Source organism: Stegodyphus dumicola, chromosome 9 (genome assembly GCF_044657685.1).
Source record: "Stegodyphus dumicola isolate Sdum_Otavi_A_Nest chromosome 9, ASM4465768v1".
Classification (NCBI taxonomy): domain Eukaryota; kingdom Metazoa; phylum Arthropoda; class Arachnida; order Araneae; family Eresidae; genus Stegodyphus; species Stegodyphus dumicola.
In genome coordinates, this window is record NC_140776.1 from 173,798,052 (window position 1) to 173,819,283 (window position 21,232).

Genomic DNA, 21,232 nt, shown 5'->3' on the forward strand with positions numbered 1-21,232 from the left:
AGAGAAATATTTTTTGTAAAAAACAAGTGAGGACAAAGGCATCAGCTCACTCAGACAGTCAGTCAGTAACCAGTGTAATAAAAAAGCCCTCATGCAAGGCAGACCTCTGCACGGGCATCAGTAAATGTTGAAAAGAGCTGAAATTTCACTACATACAACTGTGGCAGGATATTAATAAGTAAATGAAATTTTTTAGATAAAGGTGCAGCTTTATTCCTACCATTAATTATAACCAGGCTCGCAGATTTTTAACTATGAAAAAAAAATTATGTAGAAAATGAAAATATATTTTCACTTCCCCTCCCCTATTTTTTTAGATTCCCTTTTTTAAATGTAAATAAAAAAGTAATAAGAATTTATATATATTTACATCCATTTTGGGGAAAAAATATTTTTGAAGATGCATTTTATGGTTTTTTTGCACATAAATGTCAATCTTAGGGGGGGGAATAAGATATTTTCCATAATTTTAAAATTTAAATATATCTGCAAGTTGAAAGGAAAGAAAGCTGCACAACACAAAAGGCGGAAATGTAAGGGAATGCTAATATGGATTATTGAATAATAGCAGTTAATTATAGAAAGATACTTTTCCTGCCAATCCCTTTAATGCTCTGCCTACCCACAGCTTCATGCACCATGCTTTAGAAGCTAGGTGGGAATACAGTAAAACTAATATGAAGACTTTCTTTTAAGAAAAGCATATAATAAATATTACATATATTTAAGGCAAAAATGACTTTTATAAATGGCATGATAATATTGCAATAAATAATGTACAAGGTGTCATGCATAAACTATTAATTATAAAAATTAATACAACTGCCATGTATATAAAGGCATCAAACAGTCACTTAGCAAATTATAAAATTTAACACAGTAATGCAATTTTATTTTCACAATATTCAGAAAAATATCTGTTAAAACTGTCTTGCAATAACTGAGCTTCTAAATTTATTAACATACAAAAAAGGCATACATGTGATTTAAAATAAAATGAACAATTTACCTCCTAAAATTTAAAAAAAAAAAAAAGTGTTACTTCATTCATTGCTACATATTAAAAGCATGAAAAGCAAAATATAAATAATTTCATAACAACTGTATGTAATATGTCCTGGCTTATTTTTTAAGTTATTTAGTGAACTACAGAGTAACATGATTTGTGTTTGTTGATCTCTCCGTTAATTTGAGTATACCTACCTTCAAGATCATTTATTGTTCTATGCAAGTGCTTTTATCTGAATATGATGCATCTGCAAATGCTTACAATACAATATTGGCACATTTTAGAAGTCTAACAGAAAAAATTAACTGATGTTGATTACTTCTTATTTTGGAAAATAATATACTTGCAATAAACTAATTTTAAAAATATTATAAAAAATGTTAAAATAAATGTCTTCTAGCTAAAATAACTGTGATATTCTAAGAAACTGATACATTAGTATGTGACCAAAAATGTAAATATATATGTATGCAGATAAAATATTACTTTTTAAGAATTAAGCATAGCAAAAGGAATCAAAGTGCAGAATTTTAATCACAAACTTAATATATACAAAAATTATTATAAACATTACATAATGCACTAAAAAAACTAATCTACGACACTGCAATCACAGACATAACATTCACTATATTTATGCAAATATAATATTGTTTCAGTGGAGTATGAAAAAGAGAAAAAACAACAAATGCATTTTCTGCAATAATTTTTCTTTTTATTTTACTTTTCAAAGCAAAATTGGAAATCTTACTGAAGTTCAACAGAAGAGAACCTTAGTACATTTAGGCAGCACTTCAAAAATGAAAACCTACTCAATTTAATAAAATATATAAATAGAAAGTACAGAAAAAAAATGTGTTCAATTTGCAATACATAAGCTAGTCACAAAATGCAAAGAACAGTGAATTTCACATTTAGGCAAGTTAAAGGGGAAAAATAAAAACAAGAAACTACAGGTTATCAGCCATATAACATACTTACTTATTTCTAAAAATTAAAAAAAGTGTTAAAACATATCAGTTTCATGCCATCATACAATATAAAGTCAAATTTTATACTTCTTTACGTAAGACAAAACAATAATTGAAATCAAGAATTACTTCTAATAAATAAAATGCTGCACAAGCTATTTACAAACCATTACACAAAAGCTTTCATTTTATATGAGAAAAAAAATTGTGTGCTTTAGATGGCACTTTTTAAAACAAAATACGTAAAGTATAACAAAAAGATTTTTTTAACTGCATATCAACGATATAAAATACAAAAAAAAAAGGAAGCATTAAGAAAAAATTATCATGTGCTTTAATTACAGTTTAAAAGTGCAGTCTAGTGAAATGCTATACAGAACAGTGAAACATTGTTGTGCCTTCAATTGCTGAGTACAGCAAATGAGAGTAGCTCTTAATACATTATAATGAAGCACTACTTAAAATTCCAAATCTCCCCACTTTCTATATCTTTATTTGATATTATTACATTTTGATAATAATTCAATATTTAAAAAAAATATCCATAAAATATTTATAAATTATGAATGTTGACTATAATACACTTTTAGCAGTATCTTGTAGTAATTAATTTTAACTGATAAAAAATCTAGCATTAAGGGTTTTTTATTATTATCATTTTATAATTTTAAAAAAAAAGCAACGCAATGCTAAAATAAAATTTAAAAAAAATACTATGCCCCCCCCCAAAAAAAAGAGAGAAAACCAATTTTTTTTTCTTAATTAAAAAAATTGAAGTACTTGTAGACGAATATCCACATTTTGCTGGTTTGCTGATGCCCTTGACACATCTAACTTAGTTACAGAGATTGCTTACATACCTTCGATCCACGCTCATTGAATATTATCTCAACGTCTAATATAGGGCCATATTGCTGAAATTTAAAAGTAATTTTTCATTACAATAAAAAAAGAAAGAATTAATTTTACAAACAAGAGAAATCTTTATATTAATAAAATATAATCAAAGAACGATAATAAAAAGTAACAGTAATAATCACTATGCACAAAGGTGTCCCAAATAAAAGTGTACCCAAATCAAATCCAAAAGCATTCCAGTTTGATTTGTGCTGATATTGTTAGGGGACAGCCAACCCTTTTTTAAGCTTTGTTTCAATTCTAAAGCCATGTTTTTGTACTCCATGTGACATTTGGTCGGTGATGAAGATGGTATTGACTTGAACACAGTTATCTGTTGTAAAGTACACTTCCTTTAAATTTTCCAAGGTAAATTTCCTGGTACGCCATCAATTAAAAATGCTACACCCAAGTTAGTTAAAAGGTGACATCAAGCTAGACTAAAAAGTACTGATCTGTCCCTACAGGCAACAGTAGGTCACATCCAATTCCTCTTGTAATACGATCCCACTTTCATATGCTAAAATTCAATGTCTAAGTACATCCATATGAAATATACATTAATGAAAGCAGATCTTACGTGTTATCACAACCATCTTAATAGAACTCACCAAATTTTTTTCAAAAAAGGCCAGAATATGGCATCATGTGCATACTCATTCTTCAGTAAATCATGCTCATAACAATCCTTCATTTAAGCAATGTTGTCATTTTCTTATGCATTCTTACTCTTGCATTCAAAATTCCAACAGATTTTATAGGCAAATAGACACCCCCCCCATAATCAATTTAAAAATATGTGCCTGTGAAATTTGCCAGCAGTTGGGGAAGGGGGGAGAAATGTAACATTTCTGTAGGAATACAGTATTTACTGCAAAATCACTAAAGAGATATATGTTGAGGTGTGTTTCATAGATAGCTTGTGTACGATGCTGAGTCTGTACATTGGTCTGGTGATTTTTAAATGAAAATAGATTAATGCGTGCATGGCAAAAAGAACACCATGAAAAGATTATGGAAGGATTTTTTGGGGAAAAAAAAAACTTTATTTTGCTGTATCATACAGTGCTTATTTAATAACCAAAATTTGTATTTTAAATTGCTTCTGCTATGTTGATTAACAGGATAAATATCAACAGTTTGGCACTCTCGAGAACCAGCAAATTGCACCCAATAATAACTTTTACCTTTACGTCTACAAAAAATCACCAAGGTAGTAGTTGTGTTAATATGTAAGTTCCATGAAAACAGCAGTTTTCTGAAATTCAATCTGGTTATGTTTCTATTCAGGACACCTTATACAATGAATGTTATTTCCAAATTTTACATATTATTGTGCCTTATAAATGTAATAAAATTATTACCCCAAACAATTGCCGGAGGTCAGGATCTCTAAAACGAAAAGGTATATTACTAACATGAAGTCGCTTGGGTTGGTTGACTTTTGTCGCATCTGTAGTAGCAGTAGTAGTAACACTTGTAGAGCTAGTGCTAGTTTGGCAGCTGCTTCCATTCACTTCATTGTCCAAATCTGTTTGCTGTCAATAAAGAACCAACAAAAATTATTTACAATTAAGGAAAATAGTTTGTAACTATAACATATATAATAAATTTATAACATATGCCTTTCATGCATGCATACAGCTATTAATTTAATTTCAAATAGTTATTCCCATTCTTTATTAATTTATACTTCTACAGTTTTTAATCCAACTTATTTCATCCTGCCTTATTTAACTTTTTAAATAATTTTTCTGCATATGCTAATGTATCAATTAAAGATAAAAAAATTTCTATGTTCTCAATTGAAAATAACAAAAAAAGGAAGTGAAAGAAAAATTTTTTATTAACAAGATTATCATTTAAAATAGTACATGAACTCATTTTACTGATGCACACATTTATTTACCATAGTGTTAATATTAAGTTTGCATAAATTTCAATAAACTGAAAATATGGAATAAACTACGTTCAAATAATACAAATAATTACTTTTTAACGAATTATAAGAAGCATGGCAATAATCACAAAGTTTTGGAAAGGAAAACTCATTATTCCCCCCTAAAGTACACATGGCAGAAATTTAAAAAAAAAAAAAAAAAAAAAAATCAATAATATTATATGAATAATTTAAAAATATATATGAATAATTTAAAAAATATTCTTTCAAATTAAATAACAAAAAGACTATATTTACATAAGACCAGTATTTAACACATTACTATATGAGCTCTTTTAGTGCACATTAATTGTTACTATTGGTAGTTAAAATTTACAAAAAATTCATTTAATTAAAAATACAGAAATGAATTATCTTTCAGGAATGATAATTCAACATTCCAGAAAATCCATGAGTATAAATTTTTTATCAGAATCGAAAATACATATATATTCAGCAATATGAGCATATAACAAACTAAATAAACATAAATATCAGAAATGTGAGCTGTTAGCCTCAAGTGGTCCACAAATTTTGTCGTGCAATTATCTTTTAACTTCTAACTCAGTTTATTCGCTAATTAAATATAACCCATTTACTTTTAGCTTATCTATATCTATACACTGTAACTTTTGCCAAATACAAGAACAAATTCTAATAACAACAAGAAATAATTCTAATTATTTGTATGTGAAGTGTGTTTATATTAAAATAAATAAATAGCTAGTACCTGCCTAAAATTGTTAAATATTTCCAATAAATTTGGTTTCATATATTTAACTCAACTTCATGGTCATGCAACAATTTTTTAGACATTAAAATAATTCAGCATGTGCATTAATACTATTGCAGAAAACTTATGTTTACATATTACCACAAAACTTACATAAAACAGAAAACTGATTATTATAAATCTTTTACAGTACGCTGCTCTGCTTATATTGCTGGGGTATGATTAAATGAAACAAAATCAAGTAACATTACGTTTACCCACACTCAGATTAAGAACAATACAAAAAAAGAAGGGAGAATAAATCTTAATCCCCCCCAAATCACAAGCAGGCAAAGCAATTAAACAAATATGATAAGGAAATAAACAGCATATTCTTTAAAAACCATGAAAGCATTCTACTGAAAAAGGATATAACTATGGACAAGTTAGTTCTAAAAATGTTTCCTACTGCATACTAGAAAACCAGACATTTAATTAAGCTGTTAGAAGAGTTAGTTTGTTGACAGGGGTAACGGATACTTATGCAGGCAGGTAAAACACATAATGGCATAATCAAAGCAAGAAAACAGTACTTCCACACTATATCGTAGTTAATAAGAAGGAATTAATTTGGTATTAGATAACCATCCACCTTGCCCCAATCTAATATTTAAGTAATTTTTAAAATAAACATTATTTACATACCCTATAAAGATGACACCATAGTGCCTCATGATCGAGTGGAGACTTCTCTTTGGGCTTAGGAAAGAACAGACATTTCAAGTAAAAAAACTTTTTTTTCCTTTTTTTCACAAAATAACACGAAATAAAATGTTGTTTCTGTCAGAATATACATTGGTACTTATGAACTAATGTTATCATCTCTTATCCTAAAATATCGAATGAAAATATATCCAAGTTTTATATGTTATAACATGCACAATTATAATATCTGTATTATGTGAATTAAAGTTCAATTTTTTGACCGAAAACCCAGACAAAATGTTATTGATTGTAGAATTTTTTAATAAAGATTCACAATTTATTACTAAAGATTTTGTGATGGGCTGTTTCCTTATGCAGTTTTTAATGTAAGAATTTTTTCTTAGAGAATTCAGAAAAAAATAGTTTCTGATATAAATATTTTTCATTTTGACCACCATCTGATGGTGAGTGAACATACTCTTAAAGTGATAATATATTGTATACCCTATGCATTATACTGTAAAAATGGTTCCCTCAAAAGGAAAAAAAAAAATTATCATAAAGTTTTTATGACTGCCGATTTTCAAAAAGGTAATCATGACCACAATAATGATAATAAAGTTTTTTATGGAAATTTGGTAAAAATGTTTCCATAGCTAAAAACATCAATAAGATGGGACCTATGGTTCTACAAAATAGAAATATTTTAAAGGGGCATTCTACACATCAATACAATTCACTTTACAACAAGTGCATTCAGGTCTCCTTGGGAAGATGCGCCTACCACTCTTTATATCATCACATGTAATGGCTAGAGTGGCCCAGCAGATGAGGAAATAAAAAATCCTGCAGCTTTAGCCTGATGGTAAAGCTTCTTTTGAAGTCTACGAGTTACACAACGGCTATTCTACCTGAAATTCTTTTTACTTCATACTCTCTTCCATGAAATGGCTAGGGCTTTTTGCATTCATTTTATATCAATTATATGCCAATTTATAATGCTGCCAGTTCACATTTCCATCAACACTTCAGAATAGACTGTTGTGGATAAACATCAAACTTGATTAGCATACCAGCCTGCACTCTTTCAATTTATATGGTTTTGCAGACATATTCTGGAGGGGAGTACAAATTTCATTGTTCACTGTTATATATATAAATGATATTTTAAATGATATTGTAAATTAATTTGCAGCAATAAAATTAAATTTTTATTTATTTATTTTTGCAATTAAATTTCTTAATTAAATTTTATATTAGCTTTTTACGAATAGAAAATATTTGTTAAATTCAAATTTCATTCCTTGCATCAATGGCGCAAGAGAATTATTTAAATTTAACTTTACTATATTCTTGTGTAAAATTTATTAATTTTTTCTCCCCCCTTTTTGATTTTGAAGTCACCTCGACTTGTAATTTTAACATTTAATTTGCTTTTACTACTTTATTATTGTTTCTAGATGTTGAATGATTTTACATTTTTGCTAAGGAACTATAGAGTCAAATGAATTTTTTAGCATAAGCTTTTAAATGTTCCTCTTACTTTTAAAAAATTTTAATATTTTTGCAGCTCAATGCGCAAAATTCTTGACCTTTAAGGTCTCTCTAATATATATATATATATATATATATATATATAATCAAAATAGAAATTGAAAAGCTAACAAGTAATGAGACGAAAGAAAATTTTTTGTGCAAAATGCTGCAAAAATATGAAATAATAGGAAGAAACATTGTAGCGAGCTTGCTAAAAAGTTACCAGGAGCTGTAGCTCCACGAAATAGTTCAACGCAGTATAACTAAAATATTATTAACATAGAAGAAATTTTTTGAAAAAAATTATTAACATGGAAAAAAAAGAGAAAAAAAAACTGCTTACATGCGAAATAAAACTGTTTAAAATCAATGTTGGAAAACATGTGAATGCACGAAAAAACTAATCTGAACATTGTGACATGTGAAAAGTTAATACATATAAAAACATATAATAAAAAAGGGGGTGGCTTCTTAAGCTTATGTGGCTAACAAAATTACTACAACTTGTATATCATTCTAGCAGTTAAAAACCTCTAACAGCATTTAAAATAGCTGTTAAGTGTAATCTATTTTGGTGAATCTGGCACCATATAAATCCACTTTGATATAAATCTAAGTTGCATAGAGTATTTTATTATGCCAATTTATCGAATTCCAGACTCTTTTGATGTTTTGAATATGATGGTAGGATCAAATAAATTTGAGAACCATTGTAAACACTGCTTGCTGTTTTGTAACAGGCAAGTCTAATATTTTAATTTTCTTTTCAAAACATATAAGAAAAAATCTGATATGTACACCACAACTTCCTTGCACGGAATATTAAATCATATGCATTTTTTCTTGCATTTCATTTAAATTTATTGGATTGAATTAAATCTACTTCGTCAATAGCACATAAACCACAATAGAATAAGTGCACTCTTAAAAATTCAGTATATTTTTTACTATAGCGACATTCTAGCGCTAGGTTCACTTAACAGCATTCCATCTCGTTCATATCATAACTCAGAATGCATATAAATTTATATCATTTGCAGAATTATCTAATCGTTTCCACATGTTCTATTCAAATACTATAATAAAACTAAAACGATGTATAATAGAAATTAAGCAAACAAAACAAAAAAGAAACAGTTTTTCACAGATGATTCAGTATTTATCATTCAACTAATTCAGTTCTCACTTCCCGGCATGGCAAAAATACATAATAACTCACAATATCTATATTAAAAAATTATGACGTAAATCTTAAACACTTATTTCCTCAAATAAATTCCAGAATGGATTAAACATGATTTAATTTGCAATAATAAAAGAAGGCGTTATCTTTGTTGTAAAGCTAAGTTTCTCTTTGGCAACAAATCTGCTATTTTGCCAAGTTTAAAATATAAACAAACATGTCCACCATCGCAAAATTAATTAGGCTTAGCTGCACTTAAACAACTTTTAAATTGTTGATAACTCCACAAATATTTACCAAAGGCATAAAAACCTTAGTCGAAGATAAGAACAACATAATTCAAACATTTTTCAAGTGAAAAATGCACAATTTACGAACATATAAGAAAGTGAGATTACTGAGCCAAGTAACATACTGGATATATGCACATATATTTATATATTTTTGGTGCGACCAATTGCAACCAAAATATGAGGTGCACATCTATATGTTATAGAGTCCTATATACAAAATTTCGTTTTTGAGTTATGCAAGATACATACCTACGTAAAGACGACACGAAAAATTCTCTTTAGAATTCATTTTAAATCAGTTTTATAATTTTTTGGGGAGAAAAAGAGTCTTTTGTTCTGTCCTTATGTATCGATGTCGTGCAAAAACATCGTTAAATTGCATTCGATAGTGGTCAAAATGGATATTTTCGTTGAAACATGACGCCTGAAAATTTTCGCGATTACAATACTTTCTTTTTACTTCATACAAGGAAGTAAAAAGAGACAAATAACAGTTAATTTACAGCCTTCTTCACAAACAGAAAACTGGCTCACTGAGAATTATATAAGCCCAAAGCAAGGATCTTAATTGTGTGTTATAACATCAGATTGAAAACTGGTGTTAAATCTCACTGTTTTGGAGGCCCTTTTTGTTTGCCAAAATCGTCCACATAAAAATACATTAAGTACCATAATTGCTTACTCTAGTCCCCTGATAGTTTAAATATTAGCAATATTAAAACTATACAGTTTTAACAAAGCAACATACAATGTGTTCATAGTATTATTCAAAACTCATTTATTAAAATTAATTATTAAATTCAGTTTTTGCTTACAAAAAATATATAGTCTGTGTAGTGGATGAGTCTTATCAATGTCTCAGGTAGAAGAAGTAAGAGATACCAGGTGCTTATTGCTAATATTGCTTATTAAAATGGCGGGCATTTGCGAATGTGTCATGAAAGCTACTCACGATGCATTATGTGTAAGTATGATAAATATACAGATGACGTGGTAATGGAAACTGCTTAGTGAGGTAATTTTGCCACAAGTGCAACTGTACATAGCTTGTTTTCTTTTAATGGATGGCAGCACAACATCCCATTACAATACATGTTGGAAAATGATGACATTGCTCAAATGGACGTGCTTGCTCATTTGTCTGATCTAACCTCACTGAACATCTTGTGACGCTTTGAAGGGATATCCTGCAACTACATGCCCGGGCAACAACTGAAAATTCTGCTAATAGAACAGATAATATTACTGCTATGGTCTTATCAAGCCCATCTGAAGTACGTTGTAGGATTCAAAAGTTCCTGAACTTAGTCTATAATGTAAAACATTTGTGCAGTAGTGTGACTACGAGAATGTTTTTGTGCTACTATGTTCTCCTTTTCTAAAAGTGGTTTGTCCCAAATCATGTGGTTGAATGCTCACGGCGACAGCGTCTTTTGTAGGCAGTTTCATTTATTAACCCGCGAAAGAAAGAAATGGCATCAGTTGAGCAGAGACGTTTGTGTTCGCTTGGGAAAGAGTGCTACGGAGACTTTCGAAATGTTGAAGTATGTATATGGAAGTGAAACATTATCGAGAATGCAATTTTTTGAGTCGCATCATCATTTCAGAGAACGCAGGGAAAGTGCCGAAGACGAAGAACACTGTGGCCCTCCCGTGACTCTGCCCCGATGAAAACATAAAAAAGGTGTCTGCGGCAGTACGTGCGAATAGCCAGCAAACTATTTTCCAAACAACAGAATCAGTTGGAATATCAAAGGACACATGTCAGCAGATACCGACTAAGGATCTTAACATGCATAGGGTGTGTCAACACATTGTTCGCCATGTGCTAAACATAGACCAAAAGGGAATTAATTTGAATGGAAATGGCGGGAGACTTAATCTTGGCTGTTGACAAAGATCCTTCTCTACTTGGCAAAATTGTTACTGGAGACGAGAAATGGTGTTTTTTGTACGACCTGCAAACCAAGAGTATTGGCAACGTGGAAATCACTACAATCTACACAGAATCAGAAATTCTGGCAAGACCACTTTAAAAGAAAGGTCATGCTAGAGGTATTCTTTAATATCCAGGGCATTGTGCATCTGGAATTGATCCCTGAAGGATGCACTATGAAAACAAAGAACTCTATGTCGAAATCCTGCGTTGTTTGTGCAAGTCGATCCAGAAAAAGAGACCAAAAATGTGGGCCGAGCACTTATGGGTGCTGTTGCATGACTCTTCAGGGTCATTGCTTTCAATCTTCAGATGAAGTTAAATGTGCATTGCACGCGTAATTAAACGTCATGGCCAAAAATGTATTCCAGGGATGCTCCGATGAACTTTACAGGCACTGACAAAAGTGTGTTGTTGCACAAGGGTCTTATTTCGAAGGAGGATGTGTTTCTGCAATTTAATTAAGAATATTTTTTACGCTATAGACTTAGTCCGAGAACTTTTGAGTCCTACCTCATATATATATATGTGTGTGTGTGTGTGTGACCCAAAACATCAAATGTTATACAGTACCTCTTAATTACTTATTTAATCTATGACAGTGATTTACCTGCATCCTGTACCAGTGCAGTGCAACGACTTTTGAATAAAATGTTCTTATGCACCTTTATCTATCATTGCTATTGCATTGTTTTCCTCATTATTTTGGTATCCCCTATTCACTTAGAAGAATGTCAATCTCAGCAAGCATTTTTTTTACAAATAGATAGATCAGAGGAACAGCTTCAGTATAGCCCACCTTCAAAATTTGACGAATTTGTCTGGCGCCAAATACCGCATTTTGAAAAATGGTTGCCATCAAGATTTCCGATGAAACTCTGTGTTTAAAAAGTGGCGATCATTTTGTTTTCACCAGAAATCATGGATAACAGAAATAAATTTATGACTGTTATGCATGATTTTAAAAGAAAAAAAAATATTGACGAATGATTAATGAAAATGATTAAGGTTAAAAGGATGTAATTTTGAAAACAATGCAGAAAACCTTTAGATATTCCCCCCTTAACAAATGATTCTGTGATTAAGAAATAATTACCTATAAATTAAGCTTACTACAGGCGAACCAAGATCCCAGCCTAATCGATTTCTCAGCCCTACACTTCTTGCACCTCTAAACACTACCATTCAATGACTTTTCCTGATTAACTAACCTGCATGGTATCTTAAATTTCTCACAACAAACTCTATCCTTCAGTAATCCACAATCCATCAAAAATCCTCTAAGAAGTTCATCTCTTGTTAATTCATACATAAAATATCTGTTTGGAATGCCCAGCTTTCCCAAGCTTTTACGTTTGTTTGAAAACTCCTACCTTAAATACATTCTCCTCTATGATCTCCTAAAACTTAACTAACAACTAAACAACATCACTAACAGTAGGTTTAGAGTAAGCCAAAACTAAATGCAAAAATTTCACTTCCAAAGAAGCCAAAAATCTTATGTCCAAAACAGTATTTTCCATGATGTCTGAGTGTTAAGTAATCACCAATAATAGCGTTACAAATTTTGTATTTAGATAGTTAATTTTAGTAGAATTATTATTAAAACCGTTGTATTTACCTGTGCAATGCAGCATGACACAAATTTTAAGAAAAGGCTATGCTGGAAAAGTATGAATACAAGGCACGTACATTTAACTTTGCATAAATAGCTACAGTGGATGGACAAAAAAGGTGTTTTTAAAGAAAGTTTTTTAAAGGTGTTTCCATATTTTTGTCCAACCCCTGTATCTCGGTAATTTGTATGAAAATGAATAAATGCAATTGACTGCTATGTTAGCTGTACCTGTAATTCTTATTGCTTTTCAGAAATCTCAAGAAGCAAAAAGTACTAGAAATTTACAGTTGTTTACATTATATGTTTGCAGAATGGTATGGGTTACCACATGCTCGTTCACCGGTATAGGTTGCCATATCCAATCATTTATCACCATGCTTGGCGATATTTTTTTGGTGAGAAATGTGGGTGGGCTATACTAAAGGATAGCCTTTACCAGAAAACAGAGTTTGTAAAAAATGAAACATCATAAAAAAGAAGTAAAAAAACTGTAGTTTATTAAAACTATAGGGTTTTTTGGTGTGTGTGTGTGGGGGGGGGTCATTTATAATTTAATCTGGGAATTTATAATCCGGACTGGCTAAGTGAACAAGAGTACATATAATCAATTCACAAAACATCAGTCTGTCTTAGAAGTACCAGTTTTCAAGCTTTGTTAACGCCATGATCATGTAAAATAAATTAAACTATTTTAAAAACAATAATATTTAGAGTACTTAACTTTAGATATATAATAAATATTTCTTTATATAACCCACAACTTTAGAAGTTGGTAAAGACATATAAGCATACATTCATTCATAAAATGCAGGAAGGACATGTTATAAGAAATAATCCAATTACTGTATTAGCAATGTAGCTTGCAGCTTTTAGAAACATTTAAATATAATTATATTAAATTTAAAAAGCAAGTTTTAGCAAGCAAGTCAGAAAGAGAGTAATAGTCTTTCTCATAATGTTTCTAAATAAAAATATATTCAAACTGTTTTATAAAAATTCATCAAGCATGCTTTTTTAACATAGCAAAAACTACAAACATTTACGATACCAAACTAATGTAATGTAATGTGGCAGAATAAATCTCAAATGATATATATTTAAAACATATCCATTCTCAAACAATTTCAATTTTGCTACATAATATTTAATTTATATTTTTATCACATATCAAACTTTAAATAAATTTTAAAAAGGAATATGCTTTAATTATACAGTCTTTATGAACTGGTCAAATAACAATCACCATAAAAATATCAGAAAAGAAATTTAAATTTTCTAATATAAGTAATAAACTTCACTAAGGTAAACAAATGAATATTACTTACAGTTTGTTGTTCAATGCCATTAGCAGTTATGATAGATGATGGGAAAAGAGAATTTTCTTTTGCTTCAGTAGCATGAGATTGAGATGGCTGACTCTGTTCATTATTTGGTGAGTATGGTGGATAAGCCGGTGCAAGTTGTGGAGTAACCATATGCTAAAAATAAAATAAATAAATAAAATATCAAAAATTGATTATAATAATTTTTAAACAAATTATTCAAGTATGCATGTTTGAATTTTCCATTTTTAGGCATTTCAACAGTTCGTCACATAAATGTAGCATCCTATGCCCCTGCAATTTTTATTGTGTATATAATACCTGCTCAGCTATTTAGCAAATATGGATATTAATTTAGAATATTAATTTTCAGTATCCACAGCTATTATCAAGCCTTAAGTATTGCATAAGCCTACAAGTTCACAATTTTAACTAATTCTTGATAACTTACATGAATAAATTCACGTTTTTTGAATGAAAATAGAAAACTATCAATTCAAATTATAATTTTTTAACATTTATATAGCTTATATTATCAGGCACAGGGCTATCATCCCTAATTATTATCTATATCTGCAATTCCCAAATTAAACTTCGCGCTTATACAGAAAAAGTGCAAGCTTTCCACTTCAAATTAAAAAACTTATTAATTCAAATAATAATTTATTGACAATTGGGTAGCTCATATAATATTAGATACCTCATGTGTTGGGCAAAACCAGGGAATTTCCTGGAGGTTTTTCACACTGCACAGCGATGTTATTTCACAAGAACCCCAAACTGACTTAAACTGACCCAAACTTAAATTTGTTTATAATGTATAATTGTAATTACTGAATTATTTATAATATCACTCTTATGTAATATATATATATATTTAATTAGACAATCTAAATTTTATTATCTTTGGCCAATTTCATTTTGTAAGTTTGTTACACTTCTATAGTAAGAAAGTCCTGGGTAAAGAAGGAAATTTAATTTATTAAAACACTTAACATGATGAAAAAATATTAATGAACATAGCATTATGCAGTAATGCACCATTTACTGATGTAAAATAAAATTAAATGCCAATTTGATGGATCAAACATTGGTTGAATCTTTATAAAAAGTCATATAAATTGCAATCACGAAATAATTCATATATAGTTCTACATATCTGCAGATAATTAATATAATACATAAAATAAAATAAAATTTAATGAGAAAAATATACTGAAATTCACCAACGGTGAAGGGATGAAATTTGCACAATTTAAATTCTATCAATTCAATAAATTTCATTTATTACTGGGAAACTGCTAAAAATTAAACTGGGAGATTTGGTGATACACAGGGAAACAGGATGAAAAACTGAGAATATCCAATAATATAGAGAGAGCTGGCAACTACATCCTCACTATAATGGGATAAAAATACATTCTTCATATCCAAATTTACATGTTATAAATAAGTACACAAAAAATAAAAAATGTATATTACTTACAGTTTGTTGTTCAATGCCATTAGCAGTTATGATAGATGGTGGGATTTTTTTTTAACAAACTTGCAATTTTAAAATTTTTGAATTAGTTTACGACAAAAATGAAAAATGAATACACAAAATAATAATGCAAGATATTATACAAATACTTTGCACTATTTCTTAAATCAAAATAATATCTGCTTTGCTGACATTTATTTTTTATTATTGAGTACAACTCAGTTTAAAAAAAAAAATCACTTTAAAAAGCTCTAGCAATTCATGTCTGAATAATTTTTTAACATAAACAGTACAAAAATATAAAAATAACAAAAATATATGATTGATTATTTAAATAAAATATTTATATCATACACACATTTATAAAAAAAATATAGAAAGGCTTGGAAGTGCATCATGGTGCAAAATTTCATCATAATTGTCAAGATTTTATTTTGGATGCACATAATATATGTACAGCATAGTGAGATTAATAAACCTAATATAGGGGAGTTGGCAACTTATTTCATTTTCAACACTTGGGGTATTAAATAACATTTTTGCAAAATGTTGTTAAGAAGTCTACATAAAATGACTTTCTCAATGATTAAATTCTGCTCAAATTCAATAAAATCTCTCTATACTGGCACTATATTCAGTGCTACTAAAATAATTTTACAAACAATATAATCTTAACACATTTTCACATTTAAATAGCTGAAAATTATACACCAAACAAAACAGATCTTTCCAATATGAAGTGAAATTTCACTATTGAATAAGAAAAAGAAACGTAAAATAAACAAATATAGTATTTGTAGTGTTTAAAAAAAATCACTTTTATTCTACTTTAATGCATCTGAGCCTTAAATTATATCTAGTAATCCAAAAAAAAAAAAAAAAAAAAAAATACAAATTGTTTATTTACTGCAAACATTTTCAGAAATAAAACAATTATACATAAACAATGACAGAAATCAACATCTCTTTATTTTTGCTAGAACATACTACAGATTTAAATTATAGACATTCTAAACAATCACATCACGTTCCAGTCGCTCTGGGCCGCTTTGGGCGAGGAGCTGATACAGCTTTTAAATCATCCAAAAACACCTGATACAACTTGTAATATGTCCTACCTTAAATCATTTTTAACAGTAGAATAATATCATTAATAATCATTATTATTTACACCATAAATGCGCATAAAACTGCGCACAGAATATACAGCGCCTAAAAACGCCTTAAAATGCAGTTACCTTTTTTAAACAAAGGGAAATGAAAGATTTTTTCTCACAACAATGAGGGGACATGTGATATTATAAAAAAAAAAGAAACCGATAATCAATGTATAATAACAAACACAATAATACTTTAGAAACAGTAAAGAATATCTTACCCATATTTCTGAATTAAGTTCATACCATTCTATTTCTAATTCCGATCGCATTTTTACAACTCTATAATTAAGGAAGTTGTGGTCCTCCATGACAGTCAAACAAAAGCAGACGACAAGCATTTGCGCACAAATTTGAAGATGTCCATAGCAATAAATAATCAACATAAAAGTTGCATGTTATTTTAAGGAAATTTATATTTTCTTTTTTGACGTATACTTGATTTGAGTTTCTTAACGAAGTTACAAATAGCTTTTCTTTTTAATAAACAAATACATGTTCCTAATTAGTGTCATCTTCACGTTGAAAATTTTTTCTAACTGGAACTGTAGTTACTGGCGACCAAAGCGCAATCTTTTAACTCACCTTTGTTAACATATGTTTACACAAAAGAACTCGATTGTAAAATCATAGATGTAAGACTATGACTGGTATAAGATAAAAATCGGTGATTTTAATTTAAGCATATTCATTTACAGATTTAACATAACGAAAAGAACGTTACAATAAACTTCAAAATAAAATTTTGCTACGAAAATATATACAACATATGTGCTTAGTGTGTTAAATTAGGTAATTTAAACTATAGATATTAAATATGGTTTTCCAAGTCACTTTGTAATCATTCAAGAAATACGATTTTTTTTAAAGCATTTAAAAGTGTAGAGTCATTAGGTTATACTGACGCAGGAACGGAAAAAATGTGCAATGTCCTCTCCAGGATTTATAGTTATACTTAGTGCGCGCTTCTAGTTACAGCATAAAGGCATATTATTGGAAAGGAGGGAGAAAATACCGTATATACTCCCCCCTTTTAAAAGGCGATTGGGGATTAGGGACCCAATCGCCAAATGGTAGTGGTGACGAATTATCATCAGCAAACTTTCAGTTCGGCGCTTTTTTTTTAATTATTATTATTTTATTTTTGATGTCAGGAAACTGAAGAAATCCTCAAATACCCTCGCCAGGATTAGAACTCCGATCCTTCCCAATAAACTTCAATTGTTCTTCCATTTATACCACGAAGGTAAAGGGAAAGGAGAAAATACCTTATAAAATAATCAAAGAATTCTTTTATAAAAGAAGGATTACATAATGATATATAAACTAGGAATCCAAATTTCTCTGAAACAACCACTTCTCTTCTTAAGTGTTTCCCTGCATTGAAAAAAATAGGCTCCAAAGTGTTAATCTTGCTTTTCCTACGCTTTTCATTTGCTTTTAGTTAACCGAAAATATTCATTATTTAAAAATTGGCGCTTTCTGTTTCTAGTTTGTTTGAGCTTTACTGGGCAAAGGCCTCTTTGTTAATTTATATTAAACAGCAGCGAATGTTCTAAACGCCTTGGAAACACAGCTTGAATGTTTATTTTGTATAAAATCAGAAATTAATCAGTGTAAAATCTGCATCGTAAGTCTTAAGTGACTCTCTGATCGCGTCCTCTAGTATTGAGATGGTTTATACGTAGCGTATTTGGAAGTACCGTTTCATTCTAGCGCCGTCGCAGCGCTGTGGTAGGCGTCCCGCGCATGCGCACTAGTATTTCTTGTTCAATGACTTTCAATTGTCGCCATTTTTGGCTGCTCTATGTTGTGTTTTCAGTTTGCTGTGCACATTCAAAATGTTTAATGCAATTAGTTCTTCCGCTGACAGTGAGATTCGTGCCGTGATTAAATTTTTGAACGCGAGGAATGTTAAACCGGCCGAAATTTATCGTCAAGTGACAGAAGTTTACGGTGAATACGCGATAAGTGATGGAATGGTGTGAAAGTGGGTAAGAATGTTTAATGCAGGTCGAACAAATGTCCACGCCGAGGCTCGGAGTGGTCGGCCTTCTGTTGTCACCGATGATTTGGTAAGGAAAGATGATGAAGCAATTCATGAGAACAGTCGCTTCACAATGACAACTCTTTCAGAGGCATTTCCACAAATTTCACGTACTGTTTTGTTCGAAATTGTGTCACTGTCAAGCGCTTTGGATCTGACGATGACACGAAAAATGCTGTGGAGTCGTGGTTATCGAAAGGCGGGAAGTTTCTTTGATGATGGTATACAAAAACTGGTCACCCGCTATGACAAGTGTTTGATCATTGGCGGAAACTATGTTGAAAAATAGTTTAAGACATGTATTTTCATGTAAAAATAAAATTGGATTCGAAAAAATTTTTACTTTTTTTTTTTTTTTTTTTTTTTTTTTTTTTTTTTTTTTCTGTCCCAAAACGATACTTAGTTTCCGAATACGCCTCGTAAATGAAGTCTATAATGGCAGAAACATCCCACGCATTCAACTTCGCTTTGTTACCAAAGGCCTGCCCTCGATGGCGTCATTCGAAGTCCTGGAAAGCTGGCCGTTTTTTATTTCGCACGTGTCCTATCTATTCAGCAAACGTGAAGCAAACTTTCTAGTCTTTTTCCAGTAACTTCTAGCCGCTAAGACCAATACTTGATTCTCAGTTTGTCATGAAGAAACAATAAATGCGTACCATCGGCATTCTCGATATGTTCAGTGAGATATCACAATCGCTAATGCCTGACAAAAGCAGCTCTTAAAGGATTAACAAGCGGCAGGTTTCGTTTAAAGTCTATACGGTCCTTCTCCTCCATCTATGTTTAACTAGGCTCCATACTGACACAAAAGTCATATTTCTAGAGCTGAAGCTTGTTCGAACACAAAGCTAACTGCAACCTTGGCTGGCACGCTGCCAAAAAATTTTAATTCGCCCAATAGAGCTAATAGCTAGAAAACCGCGCCGATGAGGACCAACATGTGTTATGGAAGATGGTTAGCAGTTACGCTAAATTGCGTCGGAACAACACTTTTTTTTTAGGTTTTGAGATAAACTACAATTCTAGTCCAAGCCGAACTGTGACCTTCAAGAGGGAGAGGGAGACCCCTCTCGAAGGTCACGGCCGAACGCTCCTAAATCCTAAATTGCTCCAGCCAGAGCTGGTTTAGGAAGACACTAAAGTGACGGCAGAACTTGGGCGACACAAAAAATGCATCGGCAGCAAAAAGTTTAGCCCCGACTTCTGGCTCCAGCACCTCTTTCTATGAACTTGAACCTCAATTTCTGCAGAAAACTCGTTTAATCTTTTCAGCACTAGGATTTGGAAATTGATGGAGATCTTTCCTTGGGAAACATATACATAGATCGAGGATGAGAAGCTTAAGGAAAGACATTTCCCCACCTATGTGTCAAAATCTTAACCTGTAGGAAAGTACTGGAATCCTCTTGTAGGAAGTGCATTAAATTTGCGAAAGCTTATTTGTGAACGAGTAAATTTCTCGTGGTAGCCTGATCATACCATCGTATCCACTGATTCAGTATCGTCAATGCACAACAGGATGAGAAAGGGGAAACTAGTTTATGGGCGCGCCAACTGACAATCAGCTTAATATTGTTACGTTTTTCTTCTGACACCAGTTGTTACGTTATTTTCTTCCTTCACGTTCGTACGGGGTTCGTGTGGATTTGAAGTGAATAACGACGACACTACTTGATGAAGTATCGAAACACACTTTATTAGCCAGTATTGTCAAGACAGCTCTAAAACACGTTTTACAGTTGTCAATGAACTACTTACTATAAACACGCTGACACGATCAGAGACACAGCCTTCAGGTTATCAGGCTATCACGGTGGAGACAGCTTCACTGCAAAGCACCAGAGTACAGCTCCTGACTCTGCTTGGTCGTTCTCGGAACTCCACGTACTCTCGCGACTCTCCACGCTACAACTCGCGATGCACTCGACGACACAGAGAGCCCGACTCCCGACTCTTCGATTCAGTCGTTCCCGGAGCTCAACACGCTCTCTCGACGATGCATTAACCGCGCTACACTAAGAGACTCCTTCAGTGGACTCGACGACCCACTCGGCACTCGCTCCGCGGCTGTCACCTCGATCGACTCCGCACGGACTAACTCGAGACTAACTATCTCGCACTCTCGAGGCACACACTCATTCGCCGTTTGGACGAGGCACTTCCTAATTCGTAACTGACTCTCCGCGTACCAGCAGGGTTTATATAGCTTTTGGCTGGTGTTCGAAAACATTCTGGGCTAAACCGGTAAGAATTCATTCCGGAAGGTTCTCCATGCGTCCATGGTATATCGCCAATTATGTCGCCAAATGGGCGATTTCTCGCCAAATGTGGCAATTTTGCCTTATCTTCCCATTTTATGGCAATCCTAAAACTGCTTAGCGGGGAAGCCATCTTACCGCGCCCGTACATTTCTCAACAATATAA

General features: G+C 31.3%; 1 protein-coding gene across 6 annotated transcripts in view; it reads right to left on the reverse strand.

Annotated features, from left to right (window-relative positions):
- LOC118183533 (RNA binding protein fox-1 homolog 1-like) overlaps nucleotides 1–21,232 on the reverse strand; it is a 124,225-nt gene that overhangs the window by 23,777 nt on the left and 79,216 nt on the right. For 5 of the 6 annotated variants that reach the window (XM_085824369.1, XM_085824366.1, XM_085824367.1 and 2 more), the window contains exons 2-5: nucleotides 14,125–14,277; nucleotides 6,234–6,287; nucleotides 4,242–4,415; nucleotides 2,841–2,894 (exon numbers count right to left, since the gene is read on the reverse strand). In XM_085824369.1, coding sequence (XP_085680495.1) covers nucleotides 2,841–2,894; nucleotides 4,242–4,415; nucleotides 6,234–6,287; nucleotides 14,125–14,277 — 435 coding nt within the window. The remainder of the gene's footprint in view (nucleotides 1–2,840; nucleotides 2,895–4,241; nucleotides 4,416–6,233; nucleotides 6,288–14,124; nucleotides 14,278–21,232) is intronic. The other variant, XM_085824368.1, reaches the window with a different exon arrangement.